The sequence below is a fragment of the Poromitra crassiceps genome (genome assembly GCF_964638095.1).
Source record: "Poromitra crassiceps genome assembly, chromosome: 4".
Classification (NCBI taxonomy): domain Eukaryota; kingdom Metazoa; phylum Chordata; class Actinopteri; order Beryciformes; family Melamphaidae; genus Poromitra; species Poromitra crassiceps.
The window spans coordinates 28,871,689-28,896,358 of record NC_139626.1 but is presented as its reverse complement, the minus strand read 5'-3'; the positions used below and the strand labels follow the sequence as shown (position 1 = coordinate 28,896,358).

The following is a 24,670-nucleotide window of genomic DNA, read 5'->3' as shown; positions in this document are numbered from 1 at the left end:
TGCATGTTTTCATTCTAAACCGTCACAACATCAGATGATTTCATTGATATGCTTTAAGCAAAGAGGGAGGAATCAATGAGTGAAATCACCTGCTGTAGAGATGAAAACCTGCATATAGTGTTGGGCTACAATAGCACCTGGTTTGGGATGATAAGCACAGTATCTCGTCTCGACTGCGTTCTCCATCATCCTCAATGTCACACTGTCCTGCTCTAAAGCATGGATGTGATCCATAACACAGAAATGTAGCAAGGCGCTAATCTTGCCGTATAATTGAGTGGGTTATGTGTCCAAAGCAGCTGGGATGCAGGAAAGGAGTATCTGATGGGAGGAGCTCATGATGGCATTTCATTTCAAACTAACGGCCCTGTGAAACACTCATCAACCAGTTCTCCCCCCCCCTCCCCGCCGTCTCCAGATACTGCGGATCTGTACGCGCTACACGCCTGAGCAGGACACCATGACCTTCTCAGACGGCCTGACGCTAAACCGAACCCAGATGCACAACGCCGGCTTCGGGCCCCTCACCGACCTGGTGTTCGCCTTCGCCAACCAGCTCCTCCCCCTGGAGATGGACGACGCGGAGACGGGGCTGCTCAGCGCCATCTGCCTGCTATGCGGAGGTACGGCGCAACGCTAAGAACGTTTGAGTATACTCAAAACTGCTTTTACATTGATGGATTTTATTGATGGATATAGAAGATGATAATAGAATCCAAGGGATAGCATGTGAGAACACTTATTTCCAACGTGGTCCCTGATCTAAAAAATAAAACAAAACAGTATACATCATATAATCCTTTAAAAGAAGTAGCAAAATCCAAAGATAGACATGGGATAAAAACAAACAATAATAGACATACCGTAGCTATACAGTGTTAAACCGTAGGTAGGGCTTAACCTATACCCAAATTAATAAAAATCAATTGAGCTTAAACACCACATGTTCACCTAAACCAGACACATGTTGACCTAAACCAGACACATGTTGACCTAAACCAGACACATGTTGACCTAAACCAGACACATGTTGACCTAAACCAGACACAATCACACTAAAGGCCTGAATAGACTTCCGCGTCCGCCCCGACTTGGAGCCTTGCCGCCGACAGCGAGACATACATACTCATACACATACATACATACATACAACGCCACTCAGCACTAGGTGGCTTGTGGCGCACTCCGGTGCACTCATGTCCATTACATATGACGTAATCGTGTTATTTACCAGAACTTGCAATCATGGCGGTGAAGTTGTATGCTATGCAGGAGGCTTTGCTAGATGAAGAGCAAGCAATGTTCAATCATCAAATGGCGGAAGAAGAGAAGAAGAGTTAGTTGTGTTAGCGTTATTGCATCGGGAAAGACAGAAAAGAAGGAAGAAAGGCGGATATACGTACGTGGCCCTTGGCCCGCCTCCCAAGGCAACGGCCAATCACAGCTCTCGTGCTGGTCACTTCACGTCCACGTCGACGACGCAGAGTCACATTTTCGACGCAATCCTCGGCACATTCAGCCAGGGGTGTGACGCGGAACTATATTTAGGCCTTAACACTGCATAACAACTAAGACAGACACAATCACACTAACACTGCATAACAACTAACACTGCATAACAACTAAGACAGACAAGATGGGTGTTTAGGACCTGCTGTCACTCACCTGATTATATTTAGGTCCAGCTGCTACTCAGATAGAAGCTTTCCTCAATTATAATCCGGAAACTCATACAGAACAGTCTCAACCTTGTGTACATGGACACATAAGAAACAGGAAGATGGTAGCCATGTCATGCTTTTTCATTGAGCACCACCTAGTGGCTAAATGTGAGTATGGACCCCTCTGCTCTGTGTGTTTGTCATCCAGACCGTCAGGACTTGGAACAGGCAGACAAGGTGGACGTTCTGCAGGAGCCCCTTCTGGAAGCCCTGAAAATCTACGTGCGGAAGAGGAGGCCCCACAAACCGCACATGTTCCCCAAGATGCTGATGAAGATCACCGACCTGAGAAGCATCAGCGCCAAAGGTCAGTTGTCCACCACAGTCATCTGTCTGCTAACATGAACTTGTATTCTGTATTGAAAGAAGTAGCAAACTCTGTGCATTCTGTGAGGGTTCCAGTAGCTAACTTCACGGGTCCCGTCTCCGTCCACAGGAGCCGAGCGCGTCATCACCCTGAAGATGGAGATCCCGGGCTCCATGCCGCCCCTCATCCAGGAGATGCTGGAGAACTCGGAGGGCCTGGAGAGCGGGGCGGCGGGCGGCCGCTCCAGCGGGGCCCCCCCAGGCAGCTGCAGCCCCAGCCTGTCCCCCAGCTCGGCACAAAGCAGTCCAGCCACACAGTCGCCGTAGTGGCCCCACCGCATTGAGATCTTCTCTCCCAACGTGGCTCTTGGTCTCCTCCCTTGAGGCTTTGAGGAGGAGGAGGAGGAGGAGGGGGCCCTGGACCCTGACTGAAACACAGGAGGCTGGCTGTGTGGAGCCCCACCTCCTCCCCTCCCCCCCTCCTCCACCTGCCACCTCCTGCCTCTGCTCTGCCCTGCCTCACTCTGGGATGCCGTCCTGAGGGGCGGGGCGGGGCGGGGCAGCGGGATGCCTCTGAGAGACTGTACCGCAAACACTGCTGATATCTCCTCCTCCGTCCCCCTCCACTCTCCCCCCCACACACACTCCTCCTCGCTCCACCTTTCCCCAAAGACTGATAGAAGGCAAACTGGACGGGGGCCCGGTCGCCGCAGCAGTGGAGACCAGCTCCCGCTGGCACCGAGGGTGGGTGGAGGTGCCGGGGACAAAATGAACGAACGGACAAGGACTATACGTCAAGACGGACTTAACGAACACCAGACACTTTTTTGTTGTTGTTATTGTTGTACTCTGAGGCGGACCGCGAGCTTGGGACTTGTCAGAAGACCCCCCCCCCCACCTCCTCAAAGACTCTCCTTTTACAACTTAAAAAAAAAACAGATTTCGTACAAAAGATATATAAATATATATAGAAAAGTTAAGGAACTATTGTGGTTGACTTGTCAGGTTGAAAAGAGGACACGTTTTCTGAGATTAACCGTTGTACTTCTTCACTGTTTGAATCTTTTCATACCCATCGAGAGTAATCGAGAGAGACGTTTCAGTTTGATCACATTCGGACGTTATTCTCATTAACCAGGAGCAAAAGACATTGAGATTAGTCTCCAATCTACAAACGCTTACACACACACACACACACACACACACACACACACTCAAATACACACGTGCACAGAGAACGAGTCGCAATGAATATCACCTACTATTCCAGGTTGGGTTTTTTTTTTTTTTGCTTCAAATAGAATGGAAAAAATGATTGTATGAACTTGGTTGTATGATATGGTCACAGGTCCTTTCAACAAATCTAATGAATGAAGATTGGTTAATAAGGTGTATTTTAAGTAGCCTTTGAGTTTGTGTATATAAGCTGTATTCATTTCTTTAAAACTATGAAGAGTTTAGGCTTCACCTGTTTTTTTTTATGTGTTTTTGTTTATAGGTTTGTGATTCAAGGAAAGACATTTTGAGCACATTTTACTGAAGGAAATTCTTCTATGTTTTGTGTCCTACTAGATACTGGACAGACCCTTAACCAATCACTGGCTGTTCAGAATGTGGCTGTCACAAACAATTTCACCCCCCCCCCCCCTCTCCCCCAACCCCCCCACTTTTACATCATGTTTTACATAGATAACAGAGTAGCACTCCGATCGGGGCATAGCTTTTTTTTGGCCATGTAGCAGAAAGAGATGGTGTTTTGTGAGAGCCGGCGCGCTAGATGCTGCTTACAGCCAGGCCCACGCGAGCTAGCTACAGCGGCTCGGCCTCAAAACAGAGGTTAAAGGTCAAATGTGAAGAATGGTGTACGTACACACTGTATTAAAAACACACGTGATTTCTCAGTAGTCTCTGAATGGATCCATTTTCTTTCGCGGCTGGGAAAAGACTGTATATTCTCCCTCTCTACACTATGGAAGCATATCGCAGTTCGAATTTCCAATTTGCATCATTTGAATAAAGCAAAAAAATCAAATAAAGCGTTGAAATCTATGTTTAAATGAAATGTCAGTACTAGTATAGGAATTGTCAAAGGCAAATGACATTATTGAATTAGAATTTTCATTTTGAGCCAAAAAAAAAACTGCACATACAAGTGGCAAATTTAAGTTCAAATGTAGGTACATGTTGTAGGTCATGTACATGGCCATTTTACATATTACATTTGAATTATACATGCATGCGATATGCTTCCATAGTACTCTGTCAATAGTCAGACAAGTGAAGTTCCCTAATGTGATGTTTGTCAGCGAAGCCCTCACGAGTCTTTGCCCCCTGGTGGCAACCTGTGGTAGAAATGAATATGTGACCTTTGGCTGGATCCAAACGCCTTCACTGCTAACACACATCCCATCTGACCATCATTACTGTACACACACATACACACACACAGACACACACACACACACACACACACACCAATGTCTCAGGAAGGAATCATTTTGTGTGCTTGGCTTGTTCTTTGTAAATGTTCTGTGCTGCACCCCTTAACCCTCCTGTCACACACACACTCTCTCACTCACTCACACACACACACACACACACACACCTGCTACTGAGCCCCCCAATTCTTCCATCACTCACTTTAGTTGGGCCTGGCAGACCAGGACTTTTTTTTTTACAGAGAGACAGCGACCCTGCCCCCGACCAGCAAAGTGTTATGACATTAGGATGCCAGTAGGAGTCTCTCTGAGTCCTTCATGTGTTATGACATTAGGTTGCCAGTAGGAGTCTCTCTCTGAGTCCTCCCATGTGTTTGTGTTTGTACGGTCAAAGCTGCTTTCATCAATCAGGACTTAACCTGTCCAGAACAGCGCACAACTTTTCCCTCCACGGCTAATCTGGAATAGCAACAGACACACCCTCAGTTTGAGAAGTATGGAATATGTTGCAATTTTGTCAAGATTATCAAGCGACTTTAAAAAAAAATATACAAAAAAAAGAACAAAAAATAAAACCAACATTTAATAATTATTGAATGTGTTTGTGTTGTTCACGTGGGTCCATCTTTAGCTGACCCGCGATAGCGAGGCAGCTCTACATTTCCGAATGTGAGACGACTGAAATGCTGCTGATTGAAATGTGAGAGAGTGCGCACAGTGCTGCAGCTGATCATGCTAGCCCATGCAGTACCCTGACATTGCCAGATGGGGGCGGTATTGTTTAGCAGTACCCACAGTGTTGCCAACTCTTTTCAAAGGAAAGTAGTTATTTGGTTATTTGCTGCTCAAAAAGTTGTATTTTGTTGGGGGGGGGGGCAATTATAAAGCAGTTGATCTCTTGGGTTAGACCCCCTCCCCCCCCCGCCCACTGTAAATTTAAAAGTACAATTTTGTAAAAGCAATTGTTGAGCAGTTGCTCTATTATTGGGTTAGATACCCGCCCCTCCCCCAGCCGACCACGCCCCCCTGGTTTCAGTTTGGGCCTATATTCATTGTTTTCCAACATATCTGCTGTGTTATCTCATCTCCGAGCCGCAGATGATCTCTGCACATAAAATATCAAGCTAGACAACTTTGATCTAAATCTTGATTGTTTTTTGCACAGAAGAATTGTATCTTTATAAACGATGAAGGATGTTAAAATGAAAGCACTCGCTTCATATCAAATGTGTTTGTGCTGACTAAAAGAAATGGCAAAAATATATTGCCAAATCAGCATTGTGGTCATAGTGATGGAAATTGATGTTGCACATTGGCCATCAGCCACCAATAGATAGATAGACGGCTGCACATGGCAATGGCGATCGATGTAAAAGACCCTTTTAACGGGGAAGAAAACCTTGAATACTGGGCTCTTTGTGGGCGTTCAATCATCTGCCATGAGTGGTTGGGTTGAGAGAGAGAGAGAGAGAGAGAGAGAGAGAGAGAGATGCACAGTAGTGGCAGTACTAATGATGCCATTACCAACTATAATAAGCAAGAGCATGAGTAGTAATGGTAACCGTAGCAACTGTAATAGAAACAGGACTAATAATAGTAGGCTAATAGTGGTGGTGGGTCTCTTTCTTCCCACTGGAGTCAGGAGGATGCGAGGATCCATTCTGCGTCCGTGTCCACAGGCCCTGCAGGCATGGGAGACATGAAGACTCCGGGATGAAGCCAAGTCATTGACATGCATGAATGGGACATGAATGTGAACAGATATGTCTCAGGGTGTCGCGAAAAAGACTTCCAGAACCCCCCCCCCCACACACACTCCTGTAACTATAAGCTTTAACAAAGAGGAACGTTTTAAGTCTACTCTTAAATGTGAAGAGGGTGTCTGCCTCCTGAACGGAGACTGGAAGATGATTCCAGAGAAGAGCGTCAACATTCCAAGGCTCTGGCAGAATGGATCTAATATTGAATTCATTCAGGCTCAACATGACACTAGGCATAGCAATGACAACCAATGCAGCCTAATTCATAGTGATGTAAAAATAAATCACATGGTGACTTTTCTACACAAGCTAGTGAGCTGTTCACAGTGCACAGAGACATATTGATGAACTATTATTAAGTCTATTTTTATATTTGTGAATTGTATTACCTTAGTTGGTCTAATATAATTATGTAAAATACATTAGTATTATAAACACTGGATCCCTGATGCGGTGACATCCTGTATGGCAGGGATGGGCAACTTTGATGATAGAGAGGGCCACAAAAAAATCCTCACCACCAGAGGGCCAGATTGTGACCCTGCACTTCCTCCAGTAGCCTACTGTAACACCATCACTCCCAATTATAGCTACTAATTTGATGAAAAGGACTGGTAATCAAAGTTTATTATACCAACATTTATATTTTTCATATTCAAATTAACTAATTCTTCCATTCAGATGACACCATAAACTTTGCTCTAGCTTTAAAACAGCCCGCTACAGCAATTTGATGGGGTACATCACCCAAATATGTGATATTAATCAGATTAGTAATGTTGCATGTACAATGTGCATCCTGGATATAAGCAGTATGTGGATGGACAATGCTAACGCCAATAGCGCCATGTTCTGGGTTGTACAGTAAAATAAAAACAGATTTTGGTGGTCTAACTTAACCTAACCAAAAACGTCCGCCATGTTATTTTTTACCCAGGGGCCACACTGAGTGAGTCGGGGGCCACCAGTTGCCCACCCCTGCATATGATAAAGACAACTTGCTGACATTCTGGATCTGGTACCCTGGTTATTCTGAAGATCTTTACTAAATCCAGCAAATCCTGTAACTTATCATAAATCAAAGTTGAAAACAAAATGAAGAGCTACGACAAAGCACAACTATTTGGTGAGTCAATGAGTTCAAGCAAAAGAGAAAAAGAATGAAGCGTGAAAAACTGGTACTACTATGAAGATATTCAAATCCAGTAGTTGGCGGTAATGCTGTGCACAAAATGCTGTTTTGCTAACCCGCCATAAAACACCAGAAGAAGACGGGGAGGCACTCCTGAGAGGAAGTGACATTTCAACCAATCACAGGCCTTCGCGCGGAATTTCGAAGATTTTCAAATCACCACCCCTTGTAGTTGAAGGACTCTTCCGCTAAATTTGTAAACAAAATAGTCCCTCGTTATTTGATATGCGTTATATGTGATTCGGAGACCCACACATATCTCCAAAAACAGCGTGATACAAACCCATGCACATTGTACCTCAAAGCGTACATTAATTTGGGAAACAGACAGTTTGATTTGTAAACTGTTTGATTCCTGCATGTGTGACGTCACGCGGCGGAGTGATACCGTAGCCAAGCACCACTCCAGAAGCAGACAGTGTGCCAGCGAGGGACAAGCAGATATCGCATATAGCGTTGGTTAGATTTTCGCAGCTAGATTTAGTTTTCTACGTCTGATAATAGTATAGGCGGAATCTTCTCATCGGCAACATCCCGGGTAACATTTATGGATGACCAGAAATCCGTCTATCTTTGAACGGTTTTACAGGTAAGGTCATGTTAAAACGCTAACCTACGTTATGTTTCATTCCTTCCCGTTAGCCGTTAGCGATCTTTCTCCAAAGTATCGTCGTCTATGCACGTTTTAAAAGACACAGAAAGATAATTTATCCCCATAACGTAACCACTCGCACAATAATCGGCGTTACTTTGAGTAATTTCAGTGATTTCGGCCTTTATTTCGGACACGGATGCTTTTGCATTACACGTGGGTTCGTTAAGTTACATTGTGATTCTGTGGTACAAACTTAGCGTTATCATTCACAGCCGTTACAACAACATACTCCATCTGATTTCAGCTTAATTTGTCATATTTCTTTGTAGTAAATCACACTAAAGATATCTATCGCACACAAGTTGCCCTCAGTTGGCTGCATGTTTAACGTTAGAACGGTTAGGTGATTGAAGTCTGCCAGAAAATGAATCCTTGCTGTGCAGTGTTCTAACGCTAACTTTCTTTGCTGTTAGGTAACACAAAATGCCTTTACACGGAAAAATAGTCGTGATTAAGAGGAGCGGAGGAGATGGAACTGAATTCCCCCTTACTGCATCGTGTTTGATTGGAAGGTGAGTGAAACTAATGCGGAGAATTTAGTCTGGATGTGATGTTTTTATTTTAATTTAGGTTTATCAGGGATGCAAACTAGTCACATTTTCATCCCAAAACAGGGTGAATGATTTTGTCTCTGCCCTGGTATCTGTCACCTTTTTCACTATCCATATCCATGACTTTGCACCCGTGGTTCCACCTTGGTTTTAAACGGCCATCTTATCTGGTTTTAAACGTTTGGAGGCGGGCTTCCAGCTGCTGACGTGAAGACGTCAGTCAGGAGCTGGAGCAGACGCTGACGTGCACTGTCAATGAAGAAGTCACTACTAAACATCTGAAACATTTTGTTCATGTCCTTACACACGGTAGCAGCATAAATCACATGGCATAGTATTACGGTGCTGTTTCTCTGGTTGTAGAAAAGTATCTCGTCTTTTTATCAGATGTGATGAACAAGTCTTCCAAGTTTGTTTGTTGCACTGACAATTTGCTTCTCTGTGATCTCATAGGAAACCTGATTGTGATATTCGCATTCAGCTTCCTCAAGTCTCCAGGGAGCACTGCAGAATTGAACTCAATGAAAATAAAGAGGTAACTGCTCACATATTGAACACTCACTTACAATTGGATGCAATGGACGGACAGACCCCGTCTTTATTACGGTAGTCACAGACACACATCAATGCAGAGAAATCTGTCTTCTGCGTTTGACCCATCCTGGCTGGTCTCCTCCATGGTCAGGCCAGGAGCGGTGGACAGCTGCAGTGAAGCGCCTGGGCACATTACATTACATTTACCTGCCACGGCGATAAATGTTTAAAGGATAATACCGGCGGTGTTCATCCGTTTCCTGCTTCTGTCTGCACCATTGACTGTATGTCTGCACACAGTCTGTAGTTAAAGGAATAGTTGTGATTTTTTTTTACGCGAGGTTGTACGAGTTACTTATTGTCAGTGTGCTACCCACAGTAGAATGCACCCGGCGCGCTCCTAGTTAGAAGCAGCAGAAACCAGCCGGGGTCATGAGCAAAAACGTAATTTAGCCGCCTAAAAGAAGGCCCACCACAACAAATCAAGGTCGGTGTACATGTGAGCATTGCGTGCTATATTTTGACCGTTTCCAGTGCTTTACTTTGCTCTCAAACAGCCATTTCATTTGGCACTACATTCTCTCAACCGTGCAACCATGTATTTTTAACAAATGCCGAATTTAGGAGAGGAGAGGCGGCACAGTGCCGACAGGAACCATGGGAGTTTGAGAATTTCATGCCATGTTTTGCTTCCCAGGTGCGCTGGTATTGTCCACTGCGCCGTGTGACTGCAATGTTGTTTTCAAACGACCCACACTGCTGTACATCCAGCACAGGCTGTCTTAGACCCACACTGCTGTACATTCAGCACAGGCTGTCGAAAGAGTGCGTTTAAACGGTTGTTTCATGCAGGAATATCATTGCCTTAATTAAGAATGATATAAGATCTGCTATACGACTTCGGAAACGGGTAAGAAACCGTTTTATCCGCTTGGTTCACTCACGCCACGGATGTCAACTTTGTGAGCGTGTCCCAGAGCCACAGGCGATGGACGAGTGAACAAATGGGGCTAACCCCACAACTGATAGTTTGTGCAACGGTAGTTGCACGGTTAAAATAGAATATAGTGCCAAATGAAAGAGCTGTTGGAGAGCAAAGTAAAGCACTGAGGCTAGGTTACATTAACAATGACATTGCTTTGTTGAGGTGAGCCTTCTTTTACGTGGCTAAATTAAGTTTTTGCTCACGATCCCATTCACAGAAGCAGGGCGCTCTCGTTTCCCTGTCAGAGCTGCTCTGCTGCTCCTAACGTGCTGGGTGCATTCTACTGTGGGTAGGCCACTGACTATCGATAAGCAACTCATACAACCTCACGTCCAAAAATCCAACCTATCCCGTTAAGATGTCAGGGTTTTCCTCAATTCAGAAGAAGCCATGCCATTCATTTGAATGTGAAAAACAGATTCCACACACTTGAGAAATGCCCAAGCTAGATTCTGTCATACTAAATATCAGACGTTTATTTATTTAATTGTATTATTGTTATTTGGTCAACATTTCTGTTTGATTGTAATTTCATTTTGACAGAGTTGAGATTTTTCTTATCAGTGTTGCATTATGATTATGTGATGCAGCGGTCTGTCAGGAAATAATCCTTCAAACCTCTTATGTGGGGCTTCTTTGTTAGCCTGCAGTTACTTTGACGCTAGCTTTGACAACACAATGCATTTTAAACCTGAAACTGTGTCAATCTACTTGCATAGGGCATGCATTGAATAAATAGGCTATAACTCTAAATGACACCATTATTCTCCCTTTTAAGCTAAATGAACACAGTCAATTGTGTATTTGAGATAACTGTTTCATTTCTGTTCCCCCTCCAGGTCATTCTAACGAATTTGAGCTCAGTGCATCCAACCCGTGTGAACGGAGAGGCGTTGGAGCAGTCTGAACGTTTGAAACATGGAGATTTGATCACTATTATTGATCGTTCTTTCAGGTTTGTTTTGGAGGGGGTGCTCAGTGGGTGCAAACAGATTTTTCAGAGTTACTGTCGCTATTGACATCAATTCTCTTCACCACAAAGTTACTTTACTAATATCAGAGTTTTAAATTTTTAATAGTAATATGTTCCTGAACTGCCTGCACCTTTAGAGGTTGGAATTTGGAAATGTTACACCCCATTTATACACTATATTAAAATGTGGTCTATATCTGTGTAGCTGGATAACTTATCTGGGGAAAGAAAAATGTGAATGAATGCATTCTTGTGTAAACACACAGCATGCAGCATACACAGCAACCAGATCTCTTCTGAGCCACAGGCAGCCAGGTGTAACTGCTATCTGTACACTGTTTGCATTTGTGTGAAAGAACCGCCCACAGTGCAGAAACATGAGGACTTTGAAGTTTGCCCAACACTCAAAAATATTTTGCGGGCAACTTTTGTCCCCCACGGTAAATGGGGGTGGTTTTCAAAAATAGTAATTGTGCATTTGTTCAACAACAGCGCTGTTTGTGTGAATGTGTTTTTCATGGTATTCTTTTGGCAACCAGCTTGTAGTTGCTGTGTTAGTGTGGTAGAGGTGGAAATTAAATTAATTGAGTGAAAATAAAAATTATCAAAATCTTGAGGGCATTTTTGCCCTTACCCCTGGCTAATTTCCTACACTGCTTAAATGCATGCTGTACAGCAGTGATACTCAACTTGCGGCCCGCGACAGGGTGCAGAGTGCCCTTCCCCCCCCTCGACCACTTTCTAATAATTTCATGTTGGTTTTCATTCTCAATTTGAATCTAATTCACAATAAAAAACTGACGTGAAATAAAGTCTGACTGAGCTCCAGCTAAATTGTCGAATACCGCCATGTACTTAACCTAACTATCCGGTGTGCCCAACATTGTCAGACTAAACTCCGGCTGACACCCCAAAAACCTACAATCCGCTACAGAAAATTGTATATTGTTTATTTATTAACTGGCCCCTGGCCTTCTATCATTTCACGAAAGTGGCCCACGAGCAAAGCAAGTTGAGTATCCCTGCTGTACAGTATCGTGCCAATCATCTTGCCAAGTTTGGTTTTGTCGACAATTCCACCTCTCCACCTATTTGCCTGATTTTCACCGCGCACAAAATTAGATATGATCACAATGTGAACAGCATCCACACATGAAGCAGACACTAATCTAAATAGCAGGTGTAAATGCAAAGCAAGTGATCGGATAGGCTATAATGATCCCGATAGCGTATCCAGGTACAGAACACATTTTGAAGCTAAATGTGGATGAGACCATTAACGTTTTGTTGTTCATTGCGATTTCAGGTTTGAGTACCCTCCAGCACCCACACCAAAGAAGAGGTCTTCAGTAGCCGGCAAAACTGAAACGTTCAAAGTAATTCATTTGTTAATATCAATCCATCTATAAAGCATTGTGTACAGCTCAACACCTTGGATACGCCCTACAACCCCGATCAATCAGATTGTGTGTACATGTGCATAATTTGTGTGTGCTAATCACAATGTCTTGACACCTAGGTTCTGCAAGATCAAGTGAGGGACACCACCGCGGCTGAGGCGGGAGAAAAGAGGATATCTGAAGTGTCTGCAGGTGGATATATTTGTGATGGGATGGGGGGGGGGGGGTGTTATTGATGCAGTGCTATAAAAGCAATGGTAAATTAACTAACACATGTAGAAATAAAGTGTGTTGTATAAGGTGAACCTAAGGGGCAAGTGAGCACAGGTATTAAGTTCTCACCCACTTTGTCACACTCTTCCCCCACCCATAGTCAGTTGCTCTGGAAGTTGGTGGCTATGTTTCTCAACCCACTATGCTACCCATCTCTGTTTTTGTTGTTGGAGTTCAGTTGTATTCAAAACTAGGCATCTCGCGTGCTCGATGTCTAGCTCACTTGCTTTTATGACATCACTGATGACGACTGCGTGTCGCTGCCTCGCTTAGTCGCTTTTGACTTGTCACTTTTGACATCACATCATTAGCTAATTAGCCTAACTAAAAAATCAGGCTCTGTCGGGTCTTTACACCTCCTGAAAGTTTCAGCCCGATCACACTTGAAACGGCGTAGCTGTGGCCGGACACAGAATTGAAACATACAAACATATAAATATCGCCTACATACTCAAGTTTATATATACAGATGACTGCTGACAAGTGGACTTGCCTTTGATCTAAAACAAATCTTTTGTTCTTGCTTGATTCTAGACCCCCATTTGAAAGATGGAACAATGCAACGATGCAACAATGACAACATCCAGCGCCCCCTGGAGGACAACATTCAGGTGGAGCCCGAGATGGATGGAAGCCTGCTACAAAGCAAGACCACCTCGCCATTCGGTGACCTGTACCAAATGATCAAGCAATCTATGGAGACTCCACAGAAATCTGCTGTCAGCATGCCTCAAACGCCAGCCTCAAGGTTCTGCACACCCAAACCTGCGTCGGTCAGCAAAGTCGCTGGAAAGCCTGTCTCCACAGAATTCAAAAGCACACCTAAAAAGGTGGAAGATGAAGCCTCTTGTGGAATCACTGCAATTGAGGCCAATGCTGAAGTTCAAAACAACAGTGTGGTGACTCCAGACTCAGCGAAGAAGCAGAGGAATTCCGTCCAAGTTCCTACTTCTCAGAAGACTGGACTCGTTGTAGAAGAGAACAAGCCGACTCCCACCAGGAGGAGCAAGAAAGCCACCCCCATCAAACCTGCTACTGTTACTAAGGGACAAGAAGAGGAAGCCAAGGTGACTGAGGTCCAGCCAGATGCTTCAAAAGCGGAGCCCCTACGCAGGACGTCACCAAGGAGCATTGAGAAGAATCTCACAACCCAGGATGTACTTTGTGAACTGGATGTTGCTCCTTGCAAAAATGGTAAACGACACGCATTGTAATCTTTGTATTTTCACACACATTTTGAATTCTGTTAAAGGCCGGCTTTACCGTGGGGAATATGAATATATATTAATTCTTAAAAAATCTTAAATTTCGAATCCGTTGAAATTTTTGAAATTGCTTGTTCACAGCCAGAGAAAAAAAAAAAAAAAAAAAAAAGGCCAGGTGACGCGTTTCGACGCGAAACGCGTCACCTGGCCCAATTTTTTTTTTTTTTTTTTTTCTCTGGCTGTGAACAAGCAATTTCAAAAATTTCAACGGATTCGAAATTTAAGATTTTTTAAGAATTAATATATATTCATATTCCCCACGGTAAAGCCGGCCTTTAAGTGAGTTAACCAAATTAGTCTGTGCATTACACAAACACATATCCTAGCATGTTGTTGAAGACTTTTGCACGGTTCAATTTGTTCAATAGCTCTTTTTCAACCTAGCATTTGAAATGCCATTGCTTTTATATGTATCTTATGTCTTATTTAGTCTTAAATTGTATTGATGCACAACAATCATGTTTTCAATTCATTTTTCAGGAAAATGTGAGACGGCCAAAAAACGTAAGAGTGGAGAACGTGGGGCAAGTCCGCAACTGAGGAAGCGGGTTTCATTTGGAGGTCACCTGAGCCCAGAGCTTTTTGATAAACGTCTGCCTCCTGACTCTCCATTGCGCAAAGGGGCCGCTCCACGACGAAGCCTGTGCATCGCTAAACCCAAACAGTCACTCCTCAGACGGGCATCTGCCATTGGCCTGAAAGAGGTAAGATTATGAAGGGAGCATTGTTTGGGTTTTACCTCTCACATTGTAATTGAAATGCAGTCTTTATTTATTTTATTTTTACTTATTACCGTACTTATTTTATTTTTATCTCCATAGGCCAGCCGAAAGGTGAAGAGTCCAGCAAAAGCAAGGACACCATCACCTAAAAATTCACCAAAAGCTAGGACCCCTTCTCCCAAGACTCCATCACCCGGAAAGAAGTCTCCAAAAGCGAAGACCCCTTCTCCCAAGACTCGATCACCTGGTAAGATGTCCCCAAAAGTGAAGACTCCTTCTCCCAAGACTCCATCACCTGGAAAGATGTCCCCAAAAGCGAAGACCCCTTCTCCCAAGACTCCATCACCTGGAAAGATGTCCCCAAAAGTGAAGACTCCTTCTGTCAAGACTCCATCACCTGGAAAGAGGTCTCCAAAAGTGAAGACCCCTTCTCCCAAGACTCCATCACCTGGACAGAAGTCCCCAAAAGCGAAGACCCCTTCTCCCAAGGGTGCAGTGTTGTCTGAAACCCCTGCTCAGACCCCGTTGGCTGGTTGGAAGAAAACCCCCACTGGCAAGACGTCATGTTTAGAGATGTCCACACCTACTGTTGGTGTAACACCAGCCGAAACGCCCTTGAGCTTAGGAGACCAGACCCCCACAGTGCAGGGCCGCTTCTCTGTTTCACGCATCAGCACCCCATCGCCCGTCGCAGAACAAGATGCCGTTGCTGTCCCGGTGCCTGTAGTCGCTGTTACCCCTAAAGTGCCATTGAGGAGAAAAAGCATGAAGAGCGCCTCACGGAAGACGCCAAGTGTGGCGAAGAAAGCTGTAGAGCTCTTCCGCAGGAGAAGTGGCATTTCACGGGCATCTATGAAAGGTATGCTGGGCTCCAAATTAGGTGCTTGTGGAAAACCGTTTCTTGTGAGAGAAAGCCTGCTGTTAGGTTTTTGTGTGTGGGTCTAACCAACATTGTTTTGTTCCGCAGTCATAAATTCCTATGCAGACATTGTGAAATTTGGACAAACCAAGTCTCAAATGGTTGCCGCATCTAAGAAGACTGCTACCACGACGACTGCTACCGGCGCAAAGAAGACGAAGAAGGTGGTTGTGCCCAAACCCAAGGTATACAGGAAAATAACAAACACTGGGGATTTCACGTACTCTTAACAATGAAATCTTGCTTTCTGTCTCTTGCAGCTTCACATAGAAGATTTACTAGGTTCTACTATGGATACAATGTTGCTGCCCCCTCTTTAGAACTGAAGTGTTGGATACAAATATCATTGAAGATTGTGTGTTAATGATCAAACAGTCATAGTATGTCTCATTTAAGGGCTGATTGCAACAAAATATCAGTTACTCCAGGAATGTTAATGGAGTAAACGTGGCTACTACCGGTAGTTTAATGTCAGTTATTCATGGCTCATACTGGATATTTTCACAGCTTTGTCTCCCATGACTTTCCAGACATACTTTCCACAAATACAGTCAGATATATCTTGTATTTTATTTTTCTCAATCTTTCATTTTAGACCCCTGCAAGAAAACTCCAGGACCATGTCAGTACTGGGCACGCAAACTCACCTGTTACCATTGTTGTGGGCAAAGCGTACAAACAAAAGGTTGTGCAGCCGTCTGGTGCCCCCCCAAGGCTGGTCCACAATACTGCACTCTTCAAAAAGAACATGAAAATGGACGAGGATTTGACTGGTAATTACTTCAGTCCACTGCTATCCATTGATTGATGTGGCAAACTTATTTGTAGCCGGTATTGTAACAATATTGCATTGCTTCATATTGTACCTGCTTAGGTGCTTCATGTTCATGTTGCAACTTGTGCTTTCAGGAATCGCTGAAATATTTCAAACTCCTGTAAATACACGGCAGAGGAAATCGCTCATCGATGTGCAGAGCGCCCCAAAGACCCCTCAGGAAACCCCGGCTGAGGCTTCAGTGTTGAAGACCCCTCAGGGAACCCCGGCTGAGGCTTCAGTGTTGAAGACCCCTCAGAGAACCCCGGCTGAGACTTCAGTGTTGAAGACCCCTCAGGGAACCCCGGCTGAGGCTTCAGTGTTGAAGACCCCTCAGGGAACCCTGGCTGAGGCTTCAGTGTTGAAGACCCCGGCTGAGGCTTCAGTGTTGAAGACCCCTCAGAGAACCCCGGCTGAGGCTTCAGTGTTGAAGACCCCTCAGGGAACCCCGGCTGAGGCTTCAGTGTTGAAGACCCCTCAGGGAACCCCGGCTGAGGCTTCAGTGTTGAAGACCCCTCAGGGAACCCCGGCTGAGGCTTCAGTGTTGAAGACCCCGGCTGAGGCTTCAGTGTTGAAGACCCCTCAGAGAACCCCGGCTGAGGCTTCAGTGTTGAAGACCCCTCAGGGAACCCCGGCTGAGGCTTCAGTGTTGAAGACCCCTCAGGGAACCCCGGCTGAGGCTTCAGTGTTGAAGACCCCTCAGAGAACCCCGGCTGAGGCTTTAGTGTTGAAGACCCCTCAGGGAACCCCGGCTGAGGCTTCAGTGTTGAAGACCCCTCAGGGAACCCCGGCTGAGGCTTCAGTGTTGAAGACCCCTCAGGGAACCCCGGCTGAGGCTTCAGTGTTGAAGACCCCTCAGGAAACCCCAGCTGAGGCTTCAGTGTTGAAGACCCCTCAGGGAACCCCGGCTGAGGCTTCAGTGTTGAAGACCCCTCAGGGAACCCCGGCTGAGGCTTCAGTGTCGAAGACCCCTCAGGAAACCCCGGCTGAGGCTTCAGTGTCGAAGACCCCTCAGGAAACCCCGGCTGAGGCTTCAGTGTTGAAGACCCCTCAGGGAACCCCAGCTACATCTATCGTAGACGCTTCAGTGTTGAACACACCAGAGGAACTTGGTAAGTGTTTTTTCTCTCAGTCTGTCTTGCTGAGAGGTGTATATGAAGGAGGCAGTGTTGTAGTCGAGTCATTATCTCTGAGTCACCTTAGAGTCCAAGTTGAGTCTCCATTGGCCGAGTCTGTCTGATTCCGGACTTACACTCTAATGTCGCTTGCCAGATTATCTCTGTTTCACACTGTACGCGCCCAGGAGAAGGTCTGGCTGCTCTTACTCTCACTCTGGTCTAGCGGGGGCAAAAGGTAGACAGGGACACGCACATCCAAAGCTAGGCCACGCTGGGCCTGGATGCTGGATCAAAAGGCTACTCACAGTGAAAAAAGAATGGTCCGCACACCAAAAGGAACTCCTGTTAGTTTTTTTTTATTTTTATATATGCAAACAAAACGTCACTCTGTTTGCATGTATAAAAATAAAAAAAAACTAACAGGAGTTCCTTTTGGTGTGCGGACCATTCTTTTTTCACTGTTATCTTTACAACCATCCACCGAAAGTACCACGCAGGTCTGCTTTATTGCACAATCCGAATAATTTCAGAGCGACACACGGAGTGGAAACCCCGACTGAAATGGTCGGCACCAATAGCAGACCTTAGACCCACAGCCTACTTCCAGGCAGTCCGACTGCCAGGACTCAAACTCTAGTCCAACTCGACTACAATAGTGGGATGAGGTTAACGTGAAATTAATAGTAAATTATTTGGTTTAACTCACAAAGTGAATAAACTATGACTTACTTTACAGGCGAGATGATGGTGTCTCCCTTCGATGTTGTGTCTGCGGTGACACAGGAAAGATACAACAGTGAGGCAGTCCAACGCCTCCTTCATGATGATGAAGAGCCCAGCTTTGTCAGTGAGATCCCTGCCTTGGAGATACCTGCTGATGATTCCGGTGAACAGCAGCGCACCGATTTGAAGAGGTCTCAAACGGCTCCCAAACAGAAGCCTGAACAGCCAGAGTGTCTCACCGGAGTTAAGAGGATCATGAGGACGCCAAGACAGAAGTCCCGACCTATTGATGACCTCAGAGGGAAACTTCTGAAAACTCCCAAAGCACCAAAAGTTGCTGACGTGGATGTGGAGTTGGATGGCATCAAGGAACTGCTGGAGACACCTGTGCACAGGAAAGAACCTGTAGAAGACTGTGGCGAGCTAATGGGTAATGCTCCAGTAGATCAGTCTGAAGGACTTGAAGAGCCTATGGAGCAGCCACTGAGTAATCCTAGTGCACAAGTGGAGACAAACGAGGTAACGGAAACACTTTGAAATATTTTCAGTGTTTTATTTGAAGTGTGTGTTGTCCCAATGTTTTGACCGGTGCTATTTACATTTATTTTTAACGCCAGTATTAGTTGCACTCGCAGTGCAAAGGGTGCATCTTCACTTTCTTCTTTATTATGAAGGTAAATAGTAGATGCAGGGTATGAAGGCAATGGCAGAGAGCGGTTTCCTTTGAGGGAGAACCGTCTCATAATAACTTATGAGATATGTTTTTTGTTTGCTGTGGGGTTTTCCTCTTAATCTGTTCTAAAAGGAGTCCTCTTCTTCACAGGGTCAAGATGAAACGCATGGGTTGGACAACACAAAAGGTCAGTTAGTACTTCAGATAATGAAATCATACAGACGTGTGGAAATTGTCTATTTCCACAAACTTTTGGAGATGAGTGAAAGTTTATTTAGTGATGTAGCTGTTAAAAAATATTATAGGTTTTGCTCATATTAGATATAGTTGGACATTGTTTGAAAGGAATAATGCACAATGTCATATTTTGAATAAAGAATAAAATATATTTCATTTTATTTCTGCAAAAATATGACGCTTGGGGAAACAACACAAAGAGAATGTACATTATAAAAAAATTGTCTGAACCCCTGACTCAAGTATTTGGCTAATCAATTTTAACAGTTAATACTCAAATAGTACAAAATTAATGTGAAGAGAAGTTAACTTTTTCACCATCTTTATTCCAGAAGCAGAGGCTGATGTTGCCTGTGGTCATACTGAACATCAACCATCAGATGCCATAGACACTGTACTCCAGGCAGCTGTAGACCATACTTTAGCTGAAGAACAACCTGAAGTGGAGACAGCAGCTGTAGAGCATACTTTAGCTGAAGAACAACCTGAAGTGGAGACAGCAGCTGAAGTCACGGCTAGTATTCCCACTGAAGTGGACACAGCTCGCATCGCTCCTGATGCAGAAAAACCAAGGCGAGGAAGGAGGATTAAACCAGAATCTGTCAGTGCTCCAGCCCCAGCCAGGGCTAAGAGAGGAAGAAATGTCAAAAAGGCTGCTGTTGATGAAGCTGAAATGCTGCCAGAGATTGCCGTGAAGGCTGGAAAGGTGCCGGAGACTGCTGTTGAGGCTGTGAGTGACCAAACTCCTCCAGTAAATGTCAGTCATGATGAAAATGACTCTGTAGCGCCCCTGGAGGAAGCTGTCTTGAAGCCCAAGAGAGGAAGAAATGGCAAACAAGCACCTATTCAAGCACCGACAGTGACTGATGTTCAGCCAGAAGAACCCCTTCCCATCACCGCTGCAGAAAAACCAAGGGGAAGAAAGACCAAACAAGAATCTGTTCAACATAACGAGGTGGTGGAAGATACAGTCAGTGCTGTTGAAACTAAGCAGGAGTCCCAAGCCCCAGTCAGGGCTAAGAGGGGAAGAAATGCCAAAAAGGCTGCTGTTGATAAAGCTGAAATGCTGCCAGAGATTGCCGTGAAGGCTGGAAAGGTGCCGGAGACTGCTGTTGAGGCTGTGAGTGACCAAACTCCTCCAGTAAATGTCAGTCACGATGGAAATGACTCTGTAGCGCCCCTGGAGGAAGCTGTCTTGAAGCCCAAGAGAGGAAGAAATGGCAAACAAGCACCTATTCAAGCACCGACAGTGACCGATGCTCAGCCAGAAGAACCCGTTCCCATCACCGCTGCAGAAAAACCAAGGGGAAGAAAGACCAAACAAGAATCTGTTCAACATAACGAGGTGGTGGAAGATACAGTCAGTGCTGTTGAAACTAAGCAGGAGTCCCAAGCCCCAGTCAGAGCTAAGAGGGGAAGAAATGCCAAAAAGGCTGCTGTTGATGAAGCTGAAATGCTGCCAGAGATTGCCGTGAAGGCTGGAAAGGTGCCGGAGACTGCTGTTGAGGCTGTGAGTGACCAAACTCCTCCAGTAAATGTCAGTCATGATGCAAATGACTCTGTAGCGCCCCTGGAGGAAGCTGTCTTGAAGCCCAAGAGAGGAAGAAATGGCAAACAAACACCTATTCAAGCACCGACAGTGACCGATGCTCAGCCAGAAGAACCCCTTCCCATCACCGCTGCAGAAAAACCAAGGGGAAGAAAGACCAAACAAGAATCTGTTCAACATAACGAGGTGGTGGAAGATACAGTCAGTGCTGTTGAAACTAAGCAGGAGTCCCAAGCCCCAGTCAGAGCTAAGAGGGGAAGAAATGCCAAACAGCAAAAAGAGGTTGAGACTGTGTCCCAGGAGAAATCAAGGAGAACAAGAAAAGCCAGACAAGACCCCATTGAGCAGAGAGAACTAGAAGCCCAAATGGCTCCACTTGTTGCCTCTAAAGCAAGAAGAACAAGGACAACTAAACAAGTTTCAGTCAAGACCACTGAGGAGATCCCCATTCAGTCTGCAAGTTTGGCTACTCCTGCTGAAACAGTGGAGGATGTGGATGAAAAGGCTCCTGTGGAACTGGCTGAGAAACCCAGAAGAGGAGGGCGAAAACAGGAGACGGAGCCCGTAGCCCCTGTTGAATCCACAGAAGTCCAGGTCAAACTCACAGGGAAACCTACGCAGGGTAGAAGAGGAAAACGTGCGATCGAGAAGATCGTGGACGAAAAGGTTGTCAATGCTGAACCTGCTCCAGTTGAAGTAAAAAAAGGAAGAGTCTTGAGAAAGGCAAAGGCTGCAGCTTACAGTGGCCAAGAAAAGGCCACTGAAGATGTCAGCAATGCTCTTGTGGATGACACAAAATTGCCCAAAAAATCTGTCAACTGGAAAGATGATTTGTCAGTGACATATTTGACAACCCCAAGGCCTGTTCTGAACGCAAGTCGAGGCAGGAGGACGAAACTCGGACACCAAGACGAAGCCTTACCGGGGACGGGGACCCCCACCAAAAGGGGCCTTCAGGAAACAGAATCCAATGTGCCCTCTGCTTCTGAGGTTTCTACTAAACCTGGAAACAAGAGGAAAGCATTACGAAGTGCAAACAAAGCTGAAGAGGAGGATCTCTCAGATCTCTCTGCTGTTCCATCCGTGCCTGTCAAGAGAGCCAGGCGGGGGGCAAAGGCTGCTGAGGCAGTCACCCCAGCTGCTGAGGTTGCTGAGGCTGAGGCGCAGCCCAGAACCCGCAAAACACGGGCAGCTAAGAAATAGAATTTGTTTTGTTGTTGTGTTTCTTTACAACAATGTAGCTTGCTATGCTTATTGTTAGAATGCCTGCAGTTTCTGAGTGGTGCTGATGGGCAGTTATTTTCATCATTAAAATCAACTGTTCTGAGAAGCATTTATTTGGCCTCATACTGTTTGGGCCGTAAACATTTTTTGAATTTTTTTTAAGTGGGCCTTGACTCAGAAAAGGTTGGAAACAGCTGTTTTAGAGCTTGTTTTAAATCAAGCTCTGCTCTTAATTATGTTAGTGAATCTTGTGTTTTTACGGGTATTTTTTTTTTACTCAATTTCTGAAAATATTTTGTGTTTTAATCATTCGTTTTAATAAAGTTTTGCATAATAAAAGATTCTGAATGCTCATTTTTGTCATAGCCGATGTGCCTAAATGCTGTGGTATGAAGTCATGATTTTATAGCCACTTGTTGCTAGACAAATGTGAGAACATTTACACTTAAGGTTAAGCTTCTACTAGTTTGTGGAGACTAGATTATTCATTTTTGTGGCAGAGTAATGGTTGACATTATTTAAATATATACAGTGAATGGAGTCGAGGTGAAATTTCATTACTAGAGGGGTTTTCAGGAAGCTAAAGTTATAGCAGAAAAATAAAATATTGCCTGAAGTTATATCTGTGTATTCCTAAAGCAAGATGATAAATCAATGCTATATTTGACCTAAGGACATTTTATGGTGGTCACAGTTTTTGGTAAACCTGCACATGCTAATAGATTTATCAATATTGGTGCTTGTAATTTATATACAGAGTAGACATATCCTGTATGTTTGTATAGGACGAATCAGCGTGATGTCACTTGCCACCCAGAAATGCGGAACCCCGCGGCAGTTAATAGTATGAGTTGTGCCAAACAAACGTTAATATCTCAAAAGCTACATCACATCGCTTATATTTTGACATTCTGAGAGAGCAGAAGTAGCTCAAGAGTTTGATGTATAATATATGCATGTGTTAAAGTTGTGTGAACTGTCGCCGTTTTAAAAATGTAAACAGTTTAGAGCTAGAGTGAGACATGCAAGCCTCGCACCACTTTGGCTCCATAGGGTTCCATTGCCGTTGCCACCCAGTGACGCGGTTTGTTTACAAAAATGCTGCTCGGCTGATTCATCGTATAGATATAAATGATGATTCAAAATGATTTAATTAAATGTAAATGGACTATTATGCATATGATTTAAATCCAAAATAAATACTAAGGGAATATTTGGATGGATAAAGTTCTCTATTCCATCTATTCTAAAGAGTCATACCCATAGATTGTATAATACCCACAGAATAACGCCGCCTTCAAGTACTACTACACTCGTCAAAGTTTTTGTTTAGCAATATCTGCAGAATGAAGAGGGGGGAGGCGCATCATCAGGTATTATGTTTTAATAACCAGACAGCAGTACATAATGCTTCCCAGCAAACATTTTCACGTATAACGACCGTCTGCTGCACGTCAAACCACTACATCTAGTCAGCGTCTAATTATATATTCTGAATGGAAATCTTAGCGACGTAATTCCTCTACTTCCCCACAACGTGTCCAGATTCAACGATTTTTGAAAGACAAAAGATCGCACCTCATGCGGGATTCGATCCTGCAGCGCCCGCTTCGCAGTCATGTGTCTTATCCATTAGGCCACCGAATTAGTTACAAATGCTACGGATTTTGTCATATATAGAGATAGTTAACATTGAGCACTTAGCATTTTGATGGTCCCGACTGGAAGTTGCGTTGATAGGCTAGCTGCCTCGCTAATTCTGTTTCATGATTTCAACCAGCGATGAGACAGGTATATTTATATAATTTACGATAATGTAACCAACGCGACTTTAGCAGACAGCATCCAAAACCCACAACACTGCGTTTAGTTACGGCAAGAGAAATGGGACAATACCACAGGATTCAGGAAGTTTGTGATAAATACAAGCCCATAGCAAGAGACACTTGCACTTATATGACATAAACGTGTTTTCATATTAAAAAAGAAAAGGGCGTTCAATAAAAGTCGTCATTGCACATGGAGTGCATGTCTATCTGATCACACAACAGGTAAATTGTCAATCCAATGTCATTTTATTCAACAAAAACACAAAAGACACCTACATGTGGTGTTTTCAAAGCAATATGAGATCAATATTTTTTGTTTTGAAGTGACAGTCTAAACGTTACTTTGGAGGAACGTGGAGAGAACGTCAGACTTAGATGGTAGATGCCAAACCACAATTCTATCGTCTGGTGACGTCGCGGTCAAGACGATGTTTGCTGGGAAGTTAACTATAGTTAACTTAACTATAGTTAACTTCCCAGCAAACATCGTCTTGACCGCTTGTATTTATCACAAACTTCCTGAATCCTGTGGTATTGTCCCATTTCTCTTGCCGTAACTAAACGCAGTGTTGTGGGTTTTGGATGCTGTCTGCTAAAGTCGCGTTGGTTACATTATCGTAAATTATATAAATATACCTGTCTCATCGCTGGTTGAAATCATGAAACAGAATTAGCGAGGCAGCTAGCCTATCAATGCAACTTCCAGTAGAGACCGTCATGTCAAAATCCAAAGTGCTTATGTTAAGTATCTCTATATATGACCAAATCCAAAGTATTTGTAACTAATTCCGTGGCCTAATGGATAAGAC

At 44.4% G+C, this 24,670-nt stretch overlaps 2 protein-coding genes across 2 annotated transcripts in view; both read left to right on the top strand.

Annotated features, from left to right (window-relative positions):
• The window catches only part of raraa (retinoic acid receptor, alpha a), a gene marked incomplete at its 5' end in the record, with an annotated part of 105,686 nt that extends 102,679 nt beyond the window's left edge, over positions 1-3,007 (top strand). Inside the window, 3 exons of the mRNA XM_083634844.1 lie at positions 419-623; positions 1,870-2,028; positions 2,158-3,007. Coding sequence (XP_083490970.1) covers positions 419-623; positions 1,870-2,028; positions 2,158-2,354 — 561 coding nt within the window. The 3' untranslated portion in view covers positions 2,355-3,007. The remainder of the gene's footprint in view (positions 1-418; positions 624-1,869; positions 2,029-2,157) is intronic.
• A 4,853-nt stretch (positions 3,008-7,860) lies between these two features.
• Positions 7,861-22,285, top strand: mki67 (marker of proliferation Ki-67). Its single transcript, XM_083635868.1, has 15 exons — positions 7,861-8,006; positions 8,486-8,584; positions 9,077-9,158; positions 10,982-11,097; positions 12,422-12,491; positions 12,635-12,707; positions 13,323-13,982; positions 14,534-14,757; positions 14,875-15,634; positions 15,743-15,879; positions 16,290-16,467; positions 16,604-17,620; positions 18,363-18,868; positions 19,173-19,209; positions 19,592-22,285. Exons 2-15 carry the CDS (start codon positions 8,496-8,498, stop codon positions 22,009-22,011), a joined length of 6,369 nt encoding a protein of 2,122 aa, XP_083491994.1. The 5' UTR covers positions 7,861-8,006; positions 8,486-8,495; the 3' UTR covers positions 22,012-22,285.
• The last annotated feature ends 2,385 nt before the right edge of the window (positions 22,286-24,670 follow it).

What these genes read in the sequence shown, in the direction of transcription:
- mki67 (XM_083635868.1), top strand. Translation starts at nt 8,496, where the DNA reads ATGCCTTTACACGGAAAAATAGTCGTGATTAAGAGGAGCGGAGGAGAT. An exon ending in ATTATTGATCGTTCTTTCAG is followed by an intron (nt 11,098 to 12,421) that starts GTTTGTTTTGGA and finishes TTGCGATTTCAG; the next exon opens with GTTTGAGTACCCTCCAGCAC. An exon ending in GCAAAACTGAAACGTTCAAA is followed by an intron (nt 12,492 to 12,634) that starts GTAATTCATTTG and finishes CTTGACACCTAG; the next exon opens with GTTCTGCAAGATCAAGTGAG.